This window comes from Trachypithecus francoisi, unplaced genomic scaffold, assembly GCF_009764315.1.
Source record: "Trachypithecus francoisi isolate TF-2019V2 unplaced genomic scaffold, Tfra_2.0 Lachesis_group16, whole genome shotgun sequence".
Taxonomy (NCBI): domain Eukaryota; kingdom Metazoa; phylum Chordata; class Mammalia; order Primates; family Cercopithecidae; genus Trachypithecus; species Trachypithecus francoisi.
In genome coordinates, this window is record NW_022681461.1 from 29,802,933 (window position 1) to 29,829,421 (window position 26,489).

A 26,489-nucleotide genomic window follows, 5' to 3' on the forward strand; every position below is an offset into this window, starting at 1 on the left:
CTCAACCACCACCATCAGCATCTCCACCATTACCACCTCCTTCACCATCACCATCACCACCACCTCCGCCATCACCACCTCCTCCACCATCACCACCTCCTCCACCATCACCACCATCTTCACCATCACCACCTCCTCCACCATCACCACCATCTTCACCATCACCACCCCCTCCACCATTACCACCACCTCCACCATCACCACCTCCTCCACCATCACCACCTCCTCCACCATCACCACCCCCTCCACCATCACCACCTCCTCCACCATTACCACCACCTCCACCATCACCACCATCTTCACCATTACCACCTCCTCCACCATCACCACCTCCTCCACCATTAACACCCCCTCCACCATCACCACCATCTTCACCATTACCACCTCCTCCACCATCACCACCTCCTCCACCATTACCACCACCTCCACCATCACCACCTCCTCCACCATCACCACCATCTTCACCATCACCACCTCCTCCATCATCACCACCATCTTCACCATCACCACCTCCTCCACCATCACCACCATCTTCACCATCACCACCTCCTCCATCATCACCGTCACCACCAACTCCACCACCACCATCACCACCCCCTCCACCATCACCACCTCCTCCACCATCACCACCCCCTCCCCATCACCACCATCTTCACCATCACCACCTCCTCCACCATCACCACCATCTTCACCATCACCACCCCCTCCACCATTACCACCACCTCCACCATCACCACCTCCTCCACCATCACCACCTCCTCACCATCACCACCACCTCCACCATCACCACTCCTCCACCATCACACCTCCTCCACCATTACCACCCCCTCCACCATCACCACCATCTTCACCATTACCACCTCCTCCACCATCACCACCTCCTCCACCATCACCACCTCCTCCACCATCACCACCCCCTCCACCATCACCACCACCTCCACCATCACCACCTCCTCCACCATCACCACCATCTTCACCATCACCACCTCCTCCATCATCACCACCATCTTCACCATCACCACCTCCTCCACCATCACCACCATCTTCACCATCACCACCTCCTCCACCATCACCACCATCTTCACCATCACCACCTCCTCCACCATCACCACCATCTTCACCATCACCACCTCCTCCATCATCACCACCATCTTCACCATCACCACCTCCTCCACCATCACCACCATCTTCACCATCACCACCTCCTCCATCATCACCACCATCTTCACCATCACCACCTCCTCCACCATCACCACCCCCTCCACCATCACCACCTCCTCCACCATCACCACCATCTTCACCATCACCACCTCCTCCATCATCACCACCATCTTCACCATCACCACCTCCTCCATCATCACCACCATCTTCACCATCACCACCTCCTCCATCATCACCACCATCTTCACCATCACCACCCCCTCCACCATCACCACCTCCTCCACCATCACCACCTCCTCCACCATCACCACCATCTTCACCATCACCACCCCCTCCACCATTACCACTACCTCCACCATCACCATCACCTCAACCACCACCATCAGCATCTCCACCATTACCACCTCCTTCACCATCACCATCACCACCACCTCCGCCATCACCACCTCCTCCATCATCACCGTCACCACCAACTCCACCACCACCATCACCACTTTCTCCACCACCACCATCTTCTCCACCATCACCACCATCGCCACTGCCTACCTCTGGCAATATTATCACCTTTCCTATCACCTCCTCCACCATCACCACCATTAGTTCCACCGTGACCACCTCCTTCACCTCCACCATCACTTCTTCCACCATCACCACTGTCACCATCATCACCACTATCTACCTCCACCACCATCACCACCTCTCCCATCACCACCAAGTTCTCTGTGGTTAGTCACTTAGTGACTTTATAGATAAGTTTTTCCAATTTTATGGGTCCTAATTTCGTCAGTTTTATTTTACTTTTTTATTTTTTTAATTTTTTTCTCAGTTTTAAAATAAGAAGCTTCCTCCTTAGGGGGTTTGAGGGATTTGAGGGCTGATCAAGGAAAAGGATAGGACCATAAAAAGCAGTGACATACAGGCTTCATTGAGCAGCACTTGGACAGGGTTGCATAAGAGCAGAAGCTCCTCCCAGCATGAGAACAGCCATAGGCTTGCAGTGAGGAGGGCACCATCCAGAGGAGCAGGAGAACTCCCAGGGGAGAGGAGGATTAGGGCAGAAGCTTATAGATCTGGGTGAGGCTGCTCCACAGCACAGTGGGGAGTCTCTGGGTCAGAGAGCTCCAAGAGCTGTAGCAGCTTAGGGCCCTGCTGCAAGGCTCTATCTTATCATTAGGAAACAGCTGTCCCTCGAAGTTTTATGGGATCTGCAAAGAAGGCAGGCACTAAATGGATGAAAATCTGCTTATTTGGGCTATTTTTTAAATGACTGGTCATGGTAAAATTTGAGTTTGGTATGAGCTAAGGGATCAGCACCAGTCTACAGTGAAGAAATAAACAACCCAAGGGCCAATACACAGAGACAATCTTTGATTTGTTTACATAACACCTCCCCTCCAAAAAAAGAAAAAAGACCTGACTTTTCTAAAGGAAGTCCTGTCTACGACCATACTACCCTGAACACACCCAATCTCATCTAAGGGAAGTCCTGAGAAGGAAGCAGAATAATAAAAAAAGAATCCTAAGGAAGCATCAGAAGTCCTCAAGCATCCCTATCCCATGCGCCCTTTCCCCTGCTCTGCAGCGGATCTTCTGTCCCAGGATCCACCAGAATAGAAAGGCAGAGGGACACTTCACTCCTCCTTGCCCTCCCTCTTCGGTATTTAGGATTCCAGGTTAGTCTGTTTTCAAAACTTTAAGCTGAATATATGAAAAAGACCCTAGATCACCACTGTAGACAGACCCAGGCTTAGCTACTCACATACAGCCAGTCTTCATTCCCAGCAGGGAAATAAGGCAACCCAAGGTAGATGTCTGCCTGCCCTGCAAAACCCATGTTTTTATTTTCTCTTTCTCTGTCCTTTCTTTTCTCTTGCTCACTATCTTTCTTCTTAAATTCTTTCCTTTTCTTTTAGTTACCTGTTCTTTTTTTCTTTCTCTCCTTGACTGAAATGCCAAAGATCCCTAGACCAGGAGTCAAGAAGCCTGCATGCTGATTCCTGGGACACCATTAATTACTTCTGTGATTGGGAGCATCAGCCTTTGAGGCATTCATTTCCTCATCTGCAAAAAAACTAGGCTGGATTAGATTTATCCACTGATTCTGTGGTCTATGTCTGCTGGTAACATCCACAGATGTTACTTAGCACCATTAGTGGTGCTCAGGCCTCAAAAGGTCACTGACACCCGTTCATGGTGATTTAATTCATTGATCCCAGCTCTCTAGATACAGGATGAACTTCATACCTGAAGCAAGTTGTATTCTTCCAAAGTCGCCTGACTTTATCATCTTGCATAACCTACTATGTTTTCTGCCATCTTTGTGGCAATGGATATAACCTTAGTCATTTTAATAGTCACTAACAATAGACAAATCCATTTCCTCAATTACTCTCTGTCACTCACAATGTGCCACTAAGTAAACACCCATCCCTTGGGTAGGGGCACTGTGGGTCTTGATCTTTGTGGAGGATGTTTTTCGAATGTACCTTACTCCTCCTTTTGAAACATCACTCAAATTATTTTTGAAATGTCTATTTTTTTTTTCTTTTGAGATGGAGTCTTACTCTGTTGCCCAGGCCAGAATGCAGTGGCATGATTTTGGCTCACTGCAAACTCTGCCTCCCAGGTTCAAGCGATTCTCCTGCCTCGGCCTCCCGAGTAGCTGGGATTACAGGCGTGCGCCCCCACGCCCGGCTAATTTTTGTATTTTTGGTAGAGACAGGGTTTCACCATGTTGGCCAGGCTGGTCTTGAACTCCTGGCCTCAAGTGATCTGCCCTGCTCTGCCTCTCGAAATGCTGGGATTACAGGTGTGAGCTACCACACCCAGTCTGAAATGTCTGTCTTTAATCATGTCTCAAGGGACCTGTGAAAGATAACCATAGTGGGGCCTTTTTTAAGTGTCGATGTCTTGTGAATTCAAGTTCTGATAGCCGGCTTGACCCAACAACTGTTAATGAGTGACCTGAGTGACAGGCACATGACCAAGTTTGAATCCCTTCAGTGTGCTGGTGGCTCCACTGGTCCAAAGTCAGCCAGGAGTGCACATCGAAAGGTTATGGGATCTGGTAACTAACTGTGCTTACATAGAAGTTGTATGTTTGGGTTTTAAAATAATATATAATGACTTTTACTTGTTTTAAGTGGATGTCTAACTATGAATTAGTTCTATAGGCAATATGTCCCACAACACAATGGCTTCTTGTAAAATGGCTGAAAATATGTGTTCATTTAAATTATATTGTTTAGTCTGTAATCCCAGCACTTTGGGAGGCCGAGGCGGGAGGATCACCTGAGGCCAGGAGTTCAAGACTGGCCTAGTCAATATGGTTAGAACCCCATATCTACTAAAAATACAAAAAACGAGCTGGGCATGTTGATGCGCACCTGTAATCCCAGCTACTCGGGAGGCTGAGGCAGGAGAATTGCTTGAACCCAGGAGGTGGAGGTTGCAGTGAGCCGAGATCATGCCATTGCACTCCAGTCCAACAGAGCAAGACTCTGTCTTAAAAAATAAAAAATAAAAAAATATATATATATTTCTAAACTATATATACATAGTTTAGAAAACTGCTCTTGAGGTGAGTGAAGAGGAGGCATGTCCATCACAAGGATGATCCTTCATATTTCTGTGCTGGAGTGGGGGGTGATAATGATGAAATATTGAAGGGCTCAAGGTGCATCAGCACCCCTTCCTTCCCCTACTTTGCCTTTAGAGGAGCTGTCTCTGAGTCTGGGTCTTTCAGTTGTTCATCTTGCTTGGGGGAAGCAAGGGAGTTTCTTCCAGACTGTCACCTTTGTCTGCTTTTCATTGCTTGCTTCATGGTTTATTTTTTAAAGGAAGATTTTTCCTAAAAACTCTTCTAGCTTTTTCTCTTTCTTCTCCATTTCATCCTCTCTCACTCTGGGACAAGCTCCTTGAGTGTTTTTGCAGGTACTATGTACTTTCCTAAACAGTTTGATGCGTTTCTCTAGGGAACTGGTTCTGCAACTTTCCAACGGGGCCTTTAATTAGAAACTACGAAAGAACACTTGCAGCATGAAAGTCACCTAGTCATATTCTATTAGTTTCATACGGGCTTGTGTGAGGTCAACTCCTTTCATTTAGTTTCTCGAACACAGAAGAGTTTTTGTAAAATTAATTATGTTACACTGAAGATGTACCTCAAGATTTTCAGCACAGGCTTCCCATGGTATTAAAGATTTGACAAAGTGGAGATTGAGATAAGAATCCTCATTTTGGACAGCTATTAGGCTAGAATCACTAAGGGGAACAGTAATGAATGAAAATGTATTAGACTTCCCTGTAATGCAGAATTTACCATCTGTTGCACTATCCCATTAGTTTTTATTAAATTGATTGCCTTAATCTGGAGAGAAAGGATATTTTTTGTGTCTGCCAACCCCAACTCCACTTACCTTATAATAAATGTTTCATTCCTCTTTTTGTTTTTCTTCCCAGCTGTCAGCCAAGCTCAATAACCTTCCAACGCTCATTTCCATGAGGCTGGAGTTCCTGAGAATCCTCTGTAGCCATGAACATTACCTCAATCTGAACCTTTTTTTTATGAATGCTGATACTGCTCCAACATCTCCTTGTCCTTCCATATCTTCCCAGGTAATAAAAGAATTATTTAACTAAAAGAATTATTCAAGCTATTTCATTTAACTAGCTCAGTGTAATCATGTATTGCCTATAAAGGTTAGTCTTATTAATTCGATGAAAAATCAAACTATTCAAACCAGATCAAGTATGCTACCCTGAAGTTACACCACTAGCTAAGAATTTACCATCTAAGTAATTGGTTTCTCCCCAGGCTCAAGGGTCCCTGATCAGGTTAAGTAAAGCAAAGAATCCAGTAAGCCCTATGAAATCTAGAAACTCATAGAAAAGTCTCAAATCTTCCTTTGTCTGACATTAGCCAATTATTATATTAAGCAAATAGAGGATTCCAAAGTAAATAAGTTTTGGAAATCATATGTTCTTTGCAATAGGCCCTCTAAGAGGTTTTAACTTGTTCATGTCAATTGTAAATGCACAAGAAACAGAAGAGGAAATGGGAGGAGGTGTGCATGATAAGCAGTGATTCCCAAAATGATTTGACATGGAAACCCCACCCCACCTCGTACATTTTTTAAAGGGCTAGTGTCCTCTGGAATAACTGTAAGAACATGCTGTTTGATAGTCACATCAGTAGCTCAGAGCATCAGGCAGAATTTCTCATTGTTAGGTTATATTTCTGTTGCATATTCCTTGATATAGTACAAAAGTGAAGGCTTGTCTTACTAACTGACAAAAAATCTTAGCCCTATATGCCGTATGACATGATCCAGATCTTAGTTACATGACCGTCTTACTGTGAACAGGGAAAGATCCGACTCACAAGCAGCGATTCAAACTGTGTAAACTTTTTGCTGCTTCCTGCCCAGCAGCTTAAGTCCTAAAACTTCCCTGGACTAAGTTTGCCCTAGCTTCTTTCCCACCTTCCCCTTCTGACTGCCCCAGGGAGTGGCCAAACCCAGGACCAGGCTCACAAAACCATAAAGAATTTTTAAAGACACTTTAGATGCTTTTAATGAAATATAAAGTATGCTCCCAGGATACAAATACAGGACAGGAAATACCGAGGACCGGTGAATCTAATTACTTCCCTCCCTGACATCACTTATAGTTCCAGGCCAGCAAAAGTCTGACAATGTGCTTAAGCCAAATTCACAAGTGTAGCTGAGGCCAGGCACGGTGGCTCACACTTGTAATCCCAGCACCTTCGGAGGCCAAAGGGAGCGGATCACCTGAGGCCAGGAGTTACCAGCCTGACCAACACAGTGAAAGCTCATATCTACTAAAAATATAAAAATGCATCAGGCGTGGTGGTGTGACTGTAATCCCAGCTACTTGGGACGCTGAGGCATGAGAATTGCTTGAACCCGGGAGACGGAGGTTGCAGTGAGCTGAGACCATGCCACTGCACTCCAGCCTGGGTGACAGAGTGAGACTCTGTCTTTCAAAAAAAAAAAAGGTACCTAAGTAAACAGGGCCTTAAACAAAGGGGGCATTTGGTTATAGAGGAATTGCCTGCTGCCAGCCACAGGACTGGGTAAGGTTCTTATTTCTCTGTCCAAATTTTATCCTAGGTTTTGTATCTTCAGCTTTTGATTTCAGGTGGGGAAGGGAGTGTCATTCATTTTTCAAGAGACCTTGGGTGCTTTATTTTCATCTTTCCCACTGGCAGTCTTCTCTCTGTGGGGATGGGAAAGCACAGTAACCACTCTGTGCCTCAGTTTCCTTATCTGCCTTATCTGGCACCAGCAGTACCTACCTCACTGGGGAAGGCTCACAAAGCCTGGCTGGGGCAAAGTCTCAGTAAACAGTAGCCATCGCTATTTTCATTCCAGTTCTTGTGACTCATAAAATGGCTCCTTGCATTCCTGTAGAACTCAAGCTCCTGCTCCAGTTTCCAGGACCAGAAGATCGCCAGCATGTTCGATCTGACTTCTGAGTACCGCCAGCAGCACTTCCTCACCGGGCTCCTCTTCACAGAACTGGCTGCTGCCCTGGATGCCGAAGGGGAAGGGTATGTTTCTGGCATTTAAAATGAAAGATGAAACCAAAAAAAAGAGATGTTCCTTAATAAAATTTGCAGTCCAGCTTCTCACACTTGGTAAAAAAAACTCTACTGTCGACCAGTTCTGAGGAGTAGAAACATCTGTCTTGAGAAGGTGGTACTCATAGGCATGTAGAAAGGCACCAGGGATGGGCAAGAACTACAAAATGACTTCTCTTGGTCACCTATCTGAGTGGAATTTACCAGTTCTACTAAAGCAGATTTCCCAAGGATGCTTTGATTAGTGAACTCCCTAGGAACAAAGCCATTTTTAACAAAGGGGATAGCATACAGAGGCAACCACAAGATGTCACTTGGTTCAATGCTGATTAAGGAAATAATGGCTGCTGAGAAGGCAACTGCCCCGTGCCCAGATTAGGTTTCTTGCAAACAGTGCTTCTCAGGACAAGAGACGCCAGACATCCAGGGCTTCTGAATCCTTTTACCTCTTATCTATCTGATTACTCAGGGACATGTGGCAGTATCTAGTCTAGAAGTCAACAGAGAGAGAGGTGGACCACCCCCTTCTTTCCTTCTCTCCCTGTGCTCCATGAGCTCATAGAATCAGAAACCCACAGCCTACCTGATTAGACTGAAAAAGGTAAAGCCTTCTAAAATATTATTCATTCCATTCAACAATTATTGAATGCCTTCCATGGGACAGACATAGTTAGGTGTTAGATTCCATCAGAGATACATCAGTGCACAAAACAGACAAAATTCCCTGTCCCTCTAGAGCTCACCATCCAGGGACTCAGATTCACAGATGATTAGGATTGGAAAGTAATTGAGGTTCAACACTTCTGGTGTTTAGATTAGGCATATAGAATTGCGGGAACTTGCCCACGATTCCATAACAGAGAACCAAATCTAAAGCCATGGTCTTCCCAGTCCCTTCCCAGGACCCACTCTCCTATACCAAACCATCTCCCTGCCCAGGGAACCTGTTCCCATGTCTCCTATGCTAAAGAAGTTTCCAGAATAATGTTTGCTAATTAATGGTAGCATTGCTGTATGTTATGGATGGATTTTTGTCTAAATGGAATTTCTCAAGTTCTCTCAAAGTGCTTACAATTTAGTGAAGGAAACAGGAGGTTCCTGCATGAAACAAATACAGGAGCACATCGAGTTTGTGCAACTGCAGCAGTCACAGGCATCCCAAGCGATGTACCCACGCTGACACTGCTTAAGTGACTGTATGTCTGTCTCCTGGCAGGATAGTGTGGGGGAATCTCATGCTCTTGGCTCTCAATTCTGCCTCCTTCCAGATAACCTGGTCCTGAGTATATCCTTTGAGAACTTCACTTTCCATGGCTTCAATTCTATCTTCTCAACTCTAACTAAATTTCCCCCAATTATCTCAGTAGAATGTTCTACCTTACAGCTAACATAAATTTCCACAGCAACAAAAAGTGCACCGAACACATATGCTAATAAGTAAGATACTGAGAAGAAAGTTTGAACACAAAGAAAATTGCCTTCACGCACAAACATGTACATACATTTTCTTAGTTGTCCTTAAATAGCAGTAGTTTAAGTGATTTCTAGAAACAATATTTAGTATTTACAATAGCATAGTTTCTGTTTTCTGTTTTCATTCTAGCTGGAAACAACCCTGACGTCTGTTCTGGATTCCTTGTAAAATTGTTGCTGTTATATTACTAGCAACAGGGTAGAGTATTTTCAGAGATAATCCTGTAATTATGTTTAATCATGTGGATATATTCTTCAAACACACACACACAAACACACACACACAAACACACATACCCACACACACTCTCACACACACTCTTAGTACCTTTTCTCCCCCAAGTGAGTTACAGTGTAATTCCTTTGGCAACACAATAATCCCTGATTGCTGGGTTGTCAGTTACTCTCCTGGAAAGTCATTAGACATACTGTCACAATTTCATCATGTGAGCTAAAACCTCAGAACAATGTCATGCTTCAACAATACTTTCTATTGATTAGCGCTTTTTTTTTTTTTTTTTTTTTTTTGCTTCCAAGACAGTTAGTAGACTTGCCAACACATGTACATCCATGGGGCAAGGGCTAGAGGGACACACCTCAGTACCTGAACTCCTAAGGAACCACAGCTCCAGTTTCCACTGGGTTTTCCTTAGATCTCTGACACCTGGGTATATCCACAAATGTCCATGCGTCGTGAAATCCACAGTATTTTTCAAGCATTTAGAAATTGTCTATCATCTCTGTAATAAGCTAGCAAATTGCAATGCCTAATTCAAAACGCAACCCATTATCAGGACCACAGACTTAAAACAAGAGCAACTTTTGAAATGCAATTTACAATTATCTTACTTCAGCCACAGTGCAAGAATCTGAGTCATTTAAAATTTTGGTTAATATTTTCTATGTAACATTGAATTCTGATGTAGCCTTATTTTGTTTGAAAGAAAAAAATGTAGATTTTTAAAATTGAACATCTATGACTAGGTTCCAGATACTCCACTATATATTTTATTTACTTTTTATTATAGTATAATTTATATAAAGGACCCAAATCTTAAGTGTAAAGTGCAATTAATATTTCCTGTGAATATGTTTGAATAACCACCAGTCAGATCAAAAATATAATATTCCGTTATCCTCTCACAATTACAGGCCCCCTCAAGTAACCACTATTCTGACTCTTATCACCAGAAACTAGTATTGCCTGTTACTGAATTTCATAGTCTTTTGCTGAATGTTGTGATTGTGAGATCCTTCAGGGTGGTCACATGTGTTAGGATTCATTTTTTTTTCAACTGTATGTCATATTCCTTTGTCTACTATAATTTCTCTACTGTAAATTGACATTTGGGCTGCTTTCCGTTTGTGGCTATTATGAAAACAGCTGCTGTGAACACGACTGTGCATGGTTTTGGGTGGACATTAGAACTCATTTCTTTGGGGGTATAAATACAGCCTATTTTTAAATTTTAATATACTGTTCTTGAACAGTCTAATAAATATGTGTGCATGGTCTTAACAAAATGTCAAAAGAATATACTCTGAGCTAGGAAAAGAAGAGCAGGCCGGGCGCGGTGGCTCAAGCCTGTAATCCCAGCACTTTGGGAGGCCGAGACGGGCGGATCACGAGGTCAGGAGATCGAGACCATCCTGGCTAACACGGTGAAACCCCGTCTCTACTAAAAAATACAAAAACTAGCCGGGCGACGTGGCGGGCGCCTGTAGTCCCAGCTACTCGGGAGGCTGAGGCAGGAGAATGGCGTAAACCCGGGAGGCGGAGCTTGCAGTGAGCTGAGAACCGGCCACTGCACTCCAGCCTGGGCGACAGAGCGAGACTCCGCCTCAAAAAAAAAAAAAAAAAAAAAAAAAAAAAAAAAAAAAAAAGAAAAGAAGAGCAAACAATTCAAAGCAGGCAGATGGCGGGGAATAACAAAGGTGACAGCCAAAATAATGAAATAAAGAATAGAAAAACAATCGCGGAAATCTGCAAGGTGAAAAGCTTGTTATTTCAAAAGAGCAACAAAATTCACCAATCTTTAGCTGAACTGACCAAGAAAAAAGAAGAAGACTCAATTACTAAAATCATAATTGAAAGAGGGGATATCACAACAGACCTTACAGAAATAAAAAGGATTGTAAAAGAATACTGTGAACAATTGAAAGCCATCAAATTGATAACCTAGATTAAATGAACAAATTCCTTAAAAGGTACAAAGTACTAAAATTGACTCCAAGAAGAGATAGAAAATCCAAATGGACCTACAGCAAGTAAAGAGATTGAGTTAGTAATCAAACTTCCCACATACACCTACTATGTACCCACACAGATTAAAAATTTAGGCTGGGCGCGGTGGCTCACACCTGTAATCCCAGCCCTTTGGGAGCCCAAGGCGAGAGGATCACCTGAGGTCAAGGGTTCAAGATCAGCCTGGCCAACATGATGAAACCCTGTCTCTACTAAAAATACAAAAATTAGCTGGGGGTGGTGGCGGACACCCATAATCTCAGCTACTCGGGAAGCTGAGGCAGGAGAATCATTTGAGACTGGAAGGCAGAGATTGCAGTGAGCTGAGATCATGCCAATGCACTCCAGCCTGGGCAACAAGGGCAAAACTATCACAACTAATAATAATACTTAAAATTTTTAAAATTAAATACTTCCCACAATAAAAGCCCAAACCTGGGGGACTTTACTGATGAATTCTATCAAATATTTTTAAAAGAATTAATTCTAATTTTTTACCAACTTCTAGTCTTCTATTCCAAGGAATGGAAGAGGTGGGATACTTCCCAACTTGTTCTGTAAAGCTAGCATTACCCTATACTAAACCAGACAAAGACATCGTGAGAAAACTACAGACCAGTATCTGATGAATATAGGTGTAAGACCCTCACCAAAAACTAGCAAACTGAATCCAACAACATATAAAAAATATTATACACCATGGCAAAGTAGGATTTATCTCAGGAATGCAAGATAGGCTTCATATCTGAAAATCAATTGATGTACCATATTAATAAAATAAAGAACAAGTCCCATACAATCATCTCAGTAGATGCAAAGAAAAGCATTTAATAAAATCTAATAACCCTTCCTGATTTAAAAAAAAAAAAAAAACACTCAACAATCCTTTTAGGAAATAAGAGAACTTCCTCAACTTGACTTAAGGGCCTCTATGAAAAATCCACAGCTAATGTGACACTTATTAGTGAAAAACTGAGGGTTTTCTCCCTAAGATTAGGAACAAGACAAAAATGTCTACCCTTGCCACTTCTATTCAACATACACTAGGAGTTCTATCTAGGGCAAGTAGGCAAAAAAATGAACAAAAGACATCTATGCCAGATGTGGTGGCTCATGCCTGTAATCCCAGAACTTTGGGAGGCCGAAGTGGACAGATCACTTTGAGCCCAGGAGATTGAGCACAGCCTGAGCAACATGGTGAAACCCCATCTCTACAAAAAATATAAAAACTAGCTGGGCATTGGTGGCTTGTGCTTGTAGTCCCAGCTACTTGTGAGGCTGAGGCTGGAGAATTTCTTGATCCCAGAAAGCAGAGGTTGTAGTGAGCCAAGATCGCACCACTGCACTCCAGCCTGGGCCACAGAGTAAGACTGTCTCAAAAAAAAAAAAAAAAAAAAAAAGAAAAGATAGCATTTAAATTGGAAAGGAAGTAAAACTATATTCATAGATGGCATAATCTTGTTTATAGGAAGCCTCAAGGAATCCACAAAAAACTCTATTAGAACTAATAAATGAGTTCAGCAGGGTTGCATGGTACAAGAACCAATTGTGTTTCTACACACTTATGATGAGCAATCTGAAAATGAAATTAAGAAAACAATTTCATATAAAATAGCATCACAAAGAAAAAATATTTAGGAATAAATGCAACAAAAGAAATGCAAGAGTTATACGCTAAAAATGACAAAACACTGTTGAAAGAAATAAAGATGTAAATAAATGGAGGGATATCATATGTTCATGAATCAGAAGACTTAATATTATTAAAATAGCAATACTCCCCAAATTGATCCATAGATTAAATGCAGTTCTTCTCAGAATTCTAGCTTTTTTTTTTTTTTTTGGCAGAAATTAGCAAACTGATCCTAAAATTCATGTGGAAATTCAAGGGACCCAGTATAACCAAAATAACCTTGAAAAACAAGAACAAAACTGGAGGACTCACACTTCCCAATTTCAAAACTTAGTATACAGCAAAAGTAGTCAAGACTATGGGGTTCTGACATATAATAGACATATAGATCCATGAAATTGAGTTAAGAGTCCAAAAATAAATCTTCATATTTATAGTCAATTGATTTTTGACAAGAGTGCCAAAACAACTCAATGAGGGGAAAATAGAGTTTTCAGTAAATGGTGTTGGTACAACTGGGTATCCACATTCAAAAGAATGAAGTTGGACCCTATATTACACCATATACAAAAATTAACTCAAATAGATCAAAGACCTAAATGTAAGAGCTAAAACTATAAAATTGTTACATAAAATTATAGAGGTAATCATCATAGACTTAGAAAAGGCAATGGTTTCTTAGATATGACACACTCAAAAGTATGAGTAACAAGAAAAAAAAGATAACTGGACTTCAGTAAAATTAAAACTTTTGTGATTTATAGGACACCATCAAAAAAAATGAAAAGATAACCCACAAAATGGGAGAAAATATTTGCAAATCAAAAACCTAATAGGGGACTTGTATCTGGAATATATATTTTAAAATCTTACAACTCAGTAGTAAAAAGACAAATAACTCAGTTTTTTTAAAAGGCAAAAGATCAGAATGGGCATTTCTCCAAAGAAGATATGGCCATAAGACAAGGAAAAGATGTTCAGCATCCTTAGCCATCAGGGAAATGCATATTAAAATCACAATTAAATACTGCCTGATAGCCACAAAGATGAGTATAATAAAAAAGACAGGTAATAAAGTGTTGGCAAGAATAAAATGTAGTCTTCAGACACTGCTAGTAGGAATGTAAAACTGTGCAGCCACTGTTGCAAACAACTTGCTGATTCCTCTAAAAGTTAAACAGAGGCTGGGCGTGGTGGCTCATGCCTATAACCTCAGCACTTTGGGAGGCTGAGGCGGGCAGATCATTTGAGGCCAGGAGTTCAAGACCAGCCTGGCCAACATGGTGAAACCCTGTCTCTACTAAAAATACAAAAATTAGCCCTGTGTGGTAGCTGGTGCCTGTAGTCCCAGCTACTCGGGAGGCTGAGTCAGAAGAATTGCTTGAACCCAGGAGGTGGAGGTTGCAGTGAGCCAAGATCATGCCATTGCACTGCAGCCTGAGCAACTCTGTCTCAAAAAAAAAAAAAAAAAAAAAAAAGAAAAAGTTAAACAGAGAGTTACCATACAAGCCAGCAAATGTACTCTGAGGTATGTACCCAAGAAAAGTAAAACTTAAAACTTGTACACAAATATTCGTAACTCATAATAGCTCAAAAGCAGAAACAATCCAAATGTTTATCAATTAATGAATGGATAAATAAAATTCACTAATGGAGTATTATTTAGCAATAAAAAGGAATGAAATACTGATGCTACAATATGATGAACTTGAAAACATCATACTAAAGAGCAGACCCGGGGTTAGAACACAGGCAGTCTATTTCTGGATTCTATATAATTCTGTCCTGTATTGCTTGGTTTTCATAGTCACCTCATTGCTTAGGAGCATTTTGATCACTTTTGACTGTTTAAGAGCTCTTTAGTCAATTTCCCTTCACCGTAACCTCTTGATTCCTGTGTTGTGCCAACAGAATCAGCAAAGTACAAAGGAAAGCTGTCAGTGCCATCCACAGCCTGCTAAGTTCTCATGACCTGGACCCACGCTGTGTCAAACCAGAGGTGAAGGTCAAAATCGCTGCCCTTTACCTGCCTTTAGTTGGCATCATTTTGGATGCTTTACCACAGCTCTGTGACTTTACAGGTAATGGCCCTTCTGTTTTCTTTCTTGGATTGGTGGGGACCCCTGCCAAATGCACCATCCATATGAGGTCTCTGTCATTTGTTCCAGTGCTGATATGTTCATATGAGCAATTCTTCACAACAATGGTCTCCAAACCCCTTTAACACAGGCCCCAGTCCATTAAAAAAAAAAAAAAAGGCACATAGCCCCAAATGTGTTTTTTGTTTAGAAATTGTTTACTTATTTTTTCGTGAATTCGTTTATTCATTCATTGATCTGCTGGGAGGAACTTTATAAACCATACACCACAAAGGATGAAATAATAACAGAATTACTCCCTTTGGAGCTCTAACAACTTGAACTAAAGGTGTTCCTTCCCTTTTCTTTTATGAATATGTAAACAAAAAAGCAGTCTCAAATGAACCCAAATAATTGTTCCATGCAAAAAAAAAAATGGCATATGTCAATATTAGAAAATTCTATCATAGCAGAGAAATATTGCCCTTGGCACCAAGTGGCTAATTTTGAGGTTAATATCTCTAGATTAGCAACAAGAGGAAAGCATAAGTTGTCTTAAAGGGGTTTTGTGAAACCCCTGAATCTCTTTACAAATTACAGTGTGGATTAAGAAATGCAGAGGAAAAAATCCTCCCAAATAGAAGAACTTCTTATGTTGACTTGAGAAAGGCAGTCCATCGGCCTACCCTCTCCACAACATACATGTGTGCGCACACACACAAACACACACACACAATTCCTATCCCGTCAGAGTAGTTCTTGCTTTTCCTCCAACTCAAGAGAAGTTTTGGAAATGTCCATGCTGCTCTCTTGGCAGCTGAAGGGTGCTGGGATCTGGGGAATGCTTCCCTGAGCCCAACCTCCTTACAGGTAGTCATCCTTGAAATCTTGGAACCATCCAAGTTTTCCCACCTCCATATGGAAAGTGTCATGTGTGACTAAATTATTTATAGTATTATTATGGTGACAAGTATTTAGTTCATGAAAATGGGACCAAACACCTATAGTCTTTAATTCATACAAATCATAAAATGAAAAGCAAGTATTCCTGAGGAAGTAATTCTCTCCTTTCTTGAAAAAAAATCCTCCAGCAAACTGCTAACGGGGTAACTCGGAAGAGAAAGGTTGAGACAGGGGTTAGGGTTTGTGGAGTTCCACTGGGGCAAGAGTGCAAGGAAACAACAGAAGCAAACTTAGCACACAGGGCTGAGCAGCTGCACCATGAAGTCAGCAGCTTCCTCTAGTAGCTCCTGATTGCAGGGAACTGAAAACAGAGTTGTTTTTAACATTTACAGACATACTGCAGAGCATGGCATGTCACTTGCAGCCCATTTTGAGAATCCACACTGGAAAGTTTCTAAAAAGTTCCATTTCAAGAGCCTGCTTGTTCCCAAAGCCAGGAACCACTTTAGCACACATTCTCCACAGTTTTCTTGTCAATTAGAATGTTCCATATCAGTGACTCGGAATCAGAACTTTTCAACATTTGTTCTCTGAGCCTTTTAAACCTCAAAGACTTCTTTGTATATGCATTGAACTTTATGGTCATGATGTAGCTGATGAAAGAAAACAGTGAAAAGTATTTTATTGTTATAGGTTACATAGTACATCTATTAAATATAGAATCTTCAGGTTGATAAACTCATAAGAATATAGTCTTTCAAAAAGATGCATCTGAATTCAGATTCCAGCCCCATTTATTAATATGTGACCATTGAAAGACTCAACTTATCCGTGCCTTCCTTTCCTCTGTAAACTGTAAAAATGTGATAACAAGGCCTATCTTTTAGGGTTACGATAAAGATGAAACTGGAGAACTTCTGTAAAAGCATTTTGCACAGCACATGTTTGTATCTTTCCTGCTTTTTCTTGTAACTATAACCCTATGGCGATTAAGGGGAAATAAGAATGTATCTCTATGTTAGTTGTGATAATGTTATCACATCTTGCATGATTTCCATGTGCTGTTTATTTAACCATTTGTTTAAAATCCCAATGGCCTTAATAATTACTTCTAAAAACTGGGTTTTGGCTAGATGTGGTGGCTCACCCCTGTAATCCCAGTACTTTGGGAGGCCAAGGTGGACCGATCACTTGAGGTCAAGGGTTCAAGACTAGCCTGACCAACATGGCAAAACCCTGTGTCCACTAAAAATACAAAAATTAGCCAGGCGTGATGACACACCTTAATCCCAGCTACTTGGGAGGCTGAGGTAGGAGGACGGAGCGGAGATTGCAGTGAGCGGAGATGGCGCCACTGCGCTCCAGCCTGGATGATAGTGTGAGACTTAGTCTAAAAATAAATAAACAAATAAATAAATAAGAACTGGGTTTTGTTTTCACAACTTTAGTGGAAGAAATGTTATTTACACTTAAATTTTTCTAAATAATCGAAGGCCCAGATCGCTGTAATGTCGACAGGTCTAGAAAAAACATGACTTTTTAGTAAAACATCAGTGATTCAATCAGTTGTGAATGTTTTACCACACTTTCCCCAGAACTGCTTGAAATATTAATAGTTTTTATTGTATACTTGGTAGCATTCTTAAAAACCAGACTTTTAAATGGTTTATCCTTTTTTTTTTTTTGCTTACATATATCTAGACCTATCTATAAATATGGATATGTCTATATTACATAGATACAATAAATTGATACTCATTTTAAACATTTGAAATATAACAAATTGTTGCTGAACTTGTGATAATAGCTTATTATTCTATATAAGATACTTGCTTAATTCTGCAATTGTAGGTTTCTTCTATTTGATCATTATTTAAAATAATGTCAATTATGAGAATAGATAAAAAAAGTTTAAAAAATTATGTTACAGGAAACTATTATGGATGTTTTGAAAACTTTTTGTTCATACAATTTGAAAAATTAATTTCTAGCCTAATCTTGTGCTAGACATTGTCTCTTTTCTTAGCCTGCTGTATTTTCCTATAGATGACAGCAAATACATAATGCTAAACATCAGGTTTAAAATTACTGTGCTGACTTTAGTGACTAAGAAGTATCAGTCTCTTATTGGGTAGGGGACATAGGGAAATGTCATGTCTGACTTGACATCACAAATGATGTTTTCATTGCAGTTGCAGATACTCGCAGATACCGCACCAGTGGCTCGGATGAAGAACAAGAAGGAGCTGGTGCCATTAACCAGAATGTGGCTCTGGCCATAGCAGGGAATCATTTCAATTTGAAAACAAGTGGAATAGTGCTGTCTTCCTTGGTATGTTGGTGCACATGTGTCTGGTTGATTTTTCATTTCGTGTCTTCTGTCATCTGTTTTTTTTTTTTTTTTTTTGAGACAGAGTCTCACTCTAGCACAGGTTGGAGTGCAGTGGCACAATCTCAGTTCACTGCAACCTCCGCCTGCTGGGTTCTTCATGTCTCAGCCTCCTGATTAGCTGGGATTACAGGCATGTACCAGCAAACCTGGCTAATTTTTTTGTATTTTTTAGTAGAGACGGGGTTTCGCCATGTTGGCCAGGCTGGTCTCAACCAACCTGAGGTTGGCTCATCTGCCAGCCTCAGATGATACACCCACCTCAGCCTCCCAAAGTGCTGGGATTATAGGTATGAGCCACTGTGCCCAGCCTCTCCTGTCATCTTCTGATGGGAGAACTCAGCTTAGAGCAGGCATTGATGCTTTCTGCCTCATTTTGCTGTAAAGAATTATTGTGAGGTTGGCAGCGGAGGTGCACACAAGTCAGCAAGGATTTTGGCAACAGCAAGAGATATCCAGATCAAATTCAGGCAGTCCCAGTGGTGCTGAGTTCAAGTTCAAGAAACCAGAAAAGAGGAAAACTTGGGAAATCTGAAATCATTGCAAAGGAGATCAAACCAAGGCTCCCTGAGGGTGGAGACTTAGGCTGTGTTCATTCTATGTGTTTGTAATTCATACTGTGTTATGCCTCCAAAAGAAGACTGAAGGAGGCTGGTAGCGTAAGGGCTTCTTAAGCCAAAGATTGCAGCTTTTCTAGGACCACAGGGAGCCTATGGAGGGTTGTTTGGCTCTGTCCTTTTGCATGAACTCTGTGGGCTTAAAGAGGGGCTCCTCTGGGAATGTATCCTCTGATTCATTTGAGGTGGGATGGTTCATCTCTGTTCATTGATGAGCTCTGACTATCCCTTGTGAAGACAGCACTGCATTCTCCAGTGTCATTTACTTTTGCTTTTCAATGTAGGGTATAGATGTGCAGAGAATTTAACTTGCTTCTCCTGTGAGAAAGCGGCATCCTGACCTAACTTCTTGCTGGATGACTTTCTTCTCTTCCTTCCAGCACTTAGCAAGCCCCATCCCCATGCGGACTGAGGGGGCAGTGAGGCAGGAAGATGACACAGAGAAAAGACATTTGAGATTTGACATCACTGATGTCAAATCACAGTGGAGAAATACTGTGTTTTATGACCTCCACCTTTCTTTTTTTTTTTTTGAGTCGGAGTCTCGCTCTGTTGCCCGGGCTGGAGTGCAGTGGCCGGATCTCAGCTCACTGCAAGCTCCGCCTCCCAGGTTCACGCCATTCTCCTGGCTCAGCCTCCCGAGTAGCTGGGACTACAGGCGCCCACCACCGTGCCCGGCTAGTTTTTTGTATTTTTTTAGTAGAGATGGGGTTTCACTGTGTTAGCCAGGATGGTCTCGATCTCCTGACCTCGTGATTCGCCCGTCTCGGCCTCCCAAAGTGCTGGGATTACAGGCTTGAGCCACCGCGCCCGGCCTGACCTCCACCTTTCTAATATCCATCTTACCAAAGTTAGCTGCTTGAGGTGGTATATGCCTTTTACATTATTTGCCTCTAAAGGAAAAACTCAAAAGCCCAAAGTTCACCTGTTAGAACATAGTCCTTGTGAGGTTATATCTCAAAATTTCCTTTATTGTTGTCAACAAACTCAGAATAACTAAGTTAAACTTGCTTTATAACCTCTATTATTTCCATCCAAAACTAACATTTCCCTCCCATGCCCACAAATTCCTCATTGCAATTTCACCAGTACATTCCACTGGATATTAGCTACGCTGCATGAACCAAGGGTGCAGCCTCATTATTGTTGTTTGTGTTGATGAGATGAGTAACAGAGAGTGTGCTCAGCACTTTAAAATGAATACTTGTGGCCAAAATATTAAAGCAAATAGCCTGAACCCCCACACCCCAGCCCCAGGCAAACATAAATTATGGTTAAACTTCCATTACAGAGAACTCCACAAACATGGATTTGATTAATTTGCTGAGCAGTTCATGACCCTTAATGTTATACTTTGCACTATGTAACAAAGAAGCTAAATCTTCAACAGCAAGGTTATTCATGGCACCCAGCCAGTTTCCTTCTCCCCTATAAGTCTAATCCTCTGCTGTCCAGCATGAAGGAGAAATACTTGGAGATCTTAGCAGCATGAAAGCCTCTTTGTATCACTGGGATTGCAGCATGCATGATCAAGGCCCAGGGCAGATCACCAGGCCACACTGCTCCTAAGACAGAGGTACTCAGATACGTGCTGAAAGCCTAGCTAAAATATTGCCCTAGGTGAGCCCCTTTGCTGAGTAGCACTACACAAAGAATACGGCTTCCCCTGCCTAGGGAAGGCAGGGCTCCTGGAAACAGATCTCCAGCCTAGCAATGAAGTACAGTCATGGTATTCTAAGAGAACACCTTGAATTTTTCTGTTGCTTGACTGCTAAGCCTCAAATTTTTCTGTTGCTTGACTTCTTCCCTGGCCACCACCCCCCAATCTGCCTCCCTCCAGCCCTATAAGCAGTACAACATGCTGAACGCGGACACTACTCGCAACCTCATGATCTGCTTCCTCTGGATCATGAAAAATGCTGATCAGAGCCTCATTAGGAAGTGGATTGCTGACCTGCCATCAATGCAGCTCAACAGGATTTTAGACCTACTTTTCATCTGTGTCTTATGTTTTGAGTATAAGGTAAGTCTAGAGTGGCACAACTTTATACCAGCTCTTATCTCCCAAGTGCAATTCTGTCTTGTTACTCATCCCCTTTGTTTGGGCCATGGAGGCATCATTAATTTTGCTCATTTCTGTATTCAAATCCATAACCCATTTGTAGGTATAGATATGATCATTTCACAGGGAAAGGATCTCTGCCTTGTGCAGAGAGAACCCCATTTCTGTTAACAGAGTTTTGGCCATAGGATTCCCCAGAACAGCATCTCAGTGCAGCACGTGTCAAACCTGGCTGGCATCACTGTGGAGTGTACTGTTTTGGTAATTCTCCACATCAACGGGATCTCACCAAAGGACATGTCCTCCTACCTCTGTCTTGTCCAGGGAAAACAGAATTCTGACAAAGTCAGTACCCAAGTCCTGCAGAAGTCAAGGGATGTCAAGGCCCGGCTAGAAGAGGCTTTGCTCCGTGGAGAAGGGGCCAGAGGGGAGATGATGCGCCGACGGGCTCCAGGTGTGTTGAACTGGCCCTTCCCTGCTCTCTGTCAAGCAGTCTTTTCACTGTTTGTAGGGAGGAATGTCCTCCCAACATGATTAGAAACCATTACTTTCTTGAGATATTTACAGTAGTGTCAAGAGACAGCAGATTCTGGGAGTCTGTGCCTGACATTTGTGTTAGCCCTGTGACTTTGAGGGAAAGTGCTGTTCTACGATCATAGGAACCCTGGAAACAGCACCAAATGACATCTTTTAATTAAAACTTGTTGATGGTAAAAGGTCACCTCTAAGAATGTCAGTCATGGATGAGGTGGAAGGTGTTTCCCTCAAGGCTGAGGCCTTTCTATGTGACATTTGGCTAGTCTGTTCAGAGCATGGTCAAGAAACTGAACAGTTCTGGGCCCAAGATCATCTCCTGCAATCATTCAGGGCACTATTAGAATGGAACCAATTCCCTGAAATGGCTTCAGTGTCCCAGTCGTTCAAGGGTTCCACCACAGGAGGCATGATCTCAAGAAGGCTGAACTTGAATAGAATGAAATCCACAAGTACCCTCAGTCTTATTCACCATGCTCAAAGTAAAACAGAGTGACACCTTATTGTATTCAAAGGGACACAGTGGCAGGGAACTTGGAGGGAGCTCATAGTTTTCAGTGGTGGTCAGGCACCCTCATTTGACACCCATACTTTTTGTACCCAATAATTCAGTAAACTCCAGAGTTTCACAGGAATCCTCTGCTCATGAGAAATGTCTCTCTGACACTCCAGAAAGGCAGAGGTTCTTCTTATATTCTAGTCTATCAATCAAAGAGCAGGCTAACTTGGACATAAGCATGGTGACTTTGTCTCCTACCAGCAACCTGCATGGACTCTAATTAGCCCGAGAAATGGTGCTGAGGCCTCTCAGTTGAGCTTGTTATGAACTTCTGGTTATCTTGAAGGGTTTCATGCTAATCAAATTCCTATCATGCATTTCTTAACTCCTAGGGAACGACCGATTTCCGGGCCTAAATGAAAATTTGAGATGGAAGAAAGAGCAGACACATTGGCGGCAAGCTAATGAGAAGCTAGATAAGTGAGTCACTCAGCAACTTTGTGCTACTTGTACCTAAAGTCCAAAACTATTTTTCCCAGGCTACTTTTATTACTGAAACAACTGCATCCTTCGAAGGGTGGGAAAATGAAACATCATTATCTGTGTGAATACAATTCATCCAGGGACCCAGGATAATCAAAAGTATAGGGAGTTGTGGTTTTCAGCTCTTAAAAATTTGCCACATTGATAAGCATTTAAAGAAAACTCATATTTCTTTAGCAACCTCAGATGGCTTAATAAAAGCAGCTGATTTTGTGGGAAGGGTAGCAGGGAAATAGAGAATAGCAGGGAAATAGAGAAAGCAGGACACAGTGCCTAGGACCACATAATTTCAAATCGATATTTCCATTCTGGAAATGTGTACAAGATACACATTCAAAGATATTTATGTCAGTGCTACTTAAAGTTGTTTTTTAAAATTGAAAACATTCTAAATGCTCTAGAATAGGAAAATATGTTTAAAAGTTGGGTTGTCATCAAAATATTTCAAAATCATTTTAATGACATGAGGAAATGCTTATGACATAATGTTAAATGAACAAAGGCAGGGCAGACACTTGGTTTTCGAGTAGCGTAGTGGCTCACACCTGTAATCTCAGCACTTTGGGAAGCTGAGGTGGGTGGATCACCCGAGGTCAGTAGTTCGAGACCAGCCTGGCCAACATGGTGAAACCCCGTCTCTACAGAAAATACAAAAATTAGCTGGCCATAATGGCAGATGCCTGTAATCCCAGCTACTCAGGAGGCTGAGGAGGAAGAATCACATGAACCCGGGAGGCAAAGGTTGCAGTGAGCCGAGATCGTGCCGTTGCACTCCAGCCTGGGTGACAGAGCAAGACTTCATCTCAAAAAAAAAAAAAAGCCCTCGAATCTCTGATGACATATAGTCAATGTATTTTTTAAAGGCTGGAAGCAAATTTACCAAAATATTAATTGTGGTTTTCTTTGGGTGCTGGGAATATCGGTAATTGATGTTTTCTCTTTTATACTCTGCTAGGTTTCCTACAGTAGATATGTATTATAATATATATTGTTATCAGAAAAAAATTATAAAGAAATGAAAGAATAAAAAAACCTGTTTGGATCAAAATGTATGCTATAGATGAATAGATATATTGATGTGCATCGCTGTATATGCAACAATTTAGACATATGAATGCTAAAAGTATATATGTTTGACTAGATAGAACATGTTTCCAATACCGTTTAGCCACAGGTAGTCTAATGAGTCCCAGGGTTCACTGAGCAAAACGTTGTAGAGCTAAAATCACCCCTCACACACAGTTGACAAGGTAGGATACCCCATGGGTGATGAAGCACCCATCAAAGGGGGTATGGAGAAGACTTGATTAGCAGTGCTGTTTTGTAAATAAATGTGAGTTAGTATCTTTGCTGTTGCCACAAGAATGAATCATTCTGGTTCACTTATGGGACTTTTGGGAGTCAAATTTATTTTAAAACATTCAATAAATAAGTATATTTTTATTATAGCTGTGACTTGGACCCAGTTGCTGGTATCATGCGTATTTGCTTTGTGTATGTTATTCTTGCACTAAATTCCCTGGACTGATTTATAAAATATTTGGATCTGAGAGTCCGTACATTCTACTTTGGGCAATGAACAACAGCTACAAAATATGCATGCCGTGGGTGCTCCAGAATTGCTTAGGTGGTTTGGCTCATCTACTTTACTAGATTAAAAGAAAAATCCGTAAGTAGGCCTGTTTTGCCTGGGCTGTGTAAACTGGTGTTTTGGAAAACCTTTCCCTTTGGCTTGCAGGAGCAACACAATATTGGTCCTTACCATGCATGGCCTCCAGGTTGTTCTAGGTTAGTTCTCAGCCCTGCACTACCTGGTGGGCTGCTGGTTATCAGGGCTAATGATTCACATCTACAAATTCTCAGGGGCTTTGTGCTTTTTCTTTTTTAAAGGGAAACCATAGTAAAATTATAACTGTTCCACCTACCTACCTGGAAAATGTATAAGTATAATAGTAGTGTCTTTCACCCTCTTTCTGATCATTTTTCAATTATGTTGGCTCTGTTTCTTTTAGAGCAGTAATCTTCAACCTAGGCTGCACATTAGAATCACCTGGGGAGCTTTAAAACCGTCAGTGCCCAGTGGTACCCTCACCTACTTCAACAGGAAACTCCAGCAGGACCCAGAAATCAGTATTTGTTAAAACTCCCCGGGTCGATTCTATTGCCACCACATCCACTGTTTTAAAGGAATAGGTGATAAGCGTTTCTTTTCTTTGAGACAAGGTCTCACTCTGTCGCCCAGGCTGGAGTGCAGTGGCACAATACAGCTCACTGCAGCCTTACCCTCCTGGCCTCAAGCAATCCTCCCACCTCAGCCTCCCAAGTAGATAGGACTACAGGTGTGTACCACCACAACTGGCTACTTTTTGTATTTTTTGTAGAGACAGGGTTTCACCACATTGCCCTGGCTGGTCTAAAACCCCTGGACTCGAGTGATCCACCTGTTTTAGCCTCACAAAGTGGTGGGATTACAGGCATGAGCCACTGCGCCTGGCCAGATGGTAAGCTTTTAAAAAAGCAGATTAGTGGTAGTGATGGTTGAACAATCTGAATGTACTTAACACTACTGAACTGTATACTTAAAAATGGTTAAGATGGTAAATTTTATGTGAGATGTACTTTATCACAATATGAAAATTTGGGAAAAAACAGATTAGGACACTCTAGATCTGTGCTGTCCAATACCACAGCCATTAGCCACATTTGGCTATCAAATGCTTGAAGTATGGTTAGTTCAAATTGAGATAATAAATCAAGATAAGTGAAAAATACACACCAGATTTTGAAGGCTTATTGTGAATAAAACAATGTAAAATATTTCCACGAGTAATTTTTTTATATTGCTTACATGGAGACAGTATTTTTTATCTTTTAGGTTAAACAAAATATATTAAAAAGAATTTCCCTTTTTAAAAATTTTTTAAATGTGGTTACCACAATATAGAAAATGACATATGTGGCCCCATTGTTTCTACTGGACGGCATTGCTCTAAATTTAAAACTAAACTAGCAGTCAATTAATTAAAAAGGATAAGGTTAACATGATAAATTTTATGTTATGTGTACTCTATCACAATATAAAAATTTGATGACTCATGCCTGTGGTCCCGGATACTCAGGAGGCTAAGGCGGAGCATCACCTGAGCTCGGGAGTTCAAGGCTCCAGTGAGCTATGATGGTGCCACTGCACTCCAAGAGCCTGGGTGATAGAGCAAGACCCTATCTCTAAGGAAAAAAAAAAAAACAACTTTTAGATTTCATTTTTTTTACACATATATTAATCACTTGGAGAATGAGAAAAAATGTCAAGTACCTTGGGACCAGAGAGCCTATCCTAAACATGAAAACATGTAAAACACACAGAAATGCTTATTTTTTGAGTCCTCAGTGGTATATAAGCAGCTGCAATGCCCCCATCATTAGGTGAAGGGGACTCAAGAACAGCTAAGTGGTAACCCTGGTCCAAGACATCTGAGCTGATATAATGATACCCCAACCCCGTGGTAACATCTTGGCTACTGAGGCATCTTGGTAAAGTCAATTCTTCATACCTCCCTTTCCTTGCAACTAGATTTGGATGATGATACAAAATATCCCTTTACACCTTCACTTAGATTTCATGAGAATAGATGGGCTAGCAAAAAAAAAAAACCCATTCTAATTCCTTAAAGTGAAACCTAATAGAGGAGTGAGCACCAGGCAATTTCCCATTCCCAAGTGGGCAGTGACCAGTAATGTCCAGCAGGAT

At 41.6% G+C, this 26,489-nt stretch overlaps 1 protein-coding gene across 5 annotated transcripts in view; it reads left to right on the forward strand.

The window, feature by feature from the left end:
* DOCK8 (dedicator of cytokinesis 8) overlaps positions 1–26,489 on the forward strand; it is a 245,598-nt gene that overhangs the window by 179,792 nt on the left and 39,317 nt on the right. For all 5 annotated transcript variants that reach the window (XM_033237174.1, XM_033237173.1, XM_033237171.1 and 2 more), the window contains 7 exons: positions 5,623–5,778; positions 7,596–7,735; positions 15,028–15,197; positions 18,290–18,429; positions 20,944–21,126; positions 21,490–21,619; positions 22,591–22,678. In XM_033237174.1, the coding sequence (XP_033093065.1) occupies positions 5,623–5,778; positions 7,596–7,735; positions 15,028–15,197; positions 18,290–18,429; positions 20,944–21,126; positions 21,490–21,619; positions 22,591–22,678 (1,007 nt within the window). The remainder of the gene's footprint in view (positions 1–5,622; positions 5,779–7,595; positions 7,736–15,027; positions 15,198–18,289; positions 18,430–20,943; positions 21,127–21,489; positions 21,620–22,590; positions 22,679–26,489) is intronic.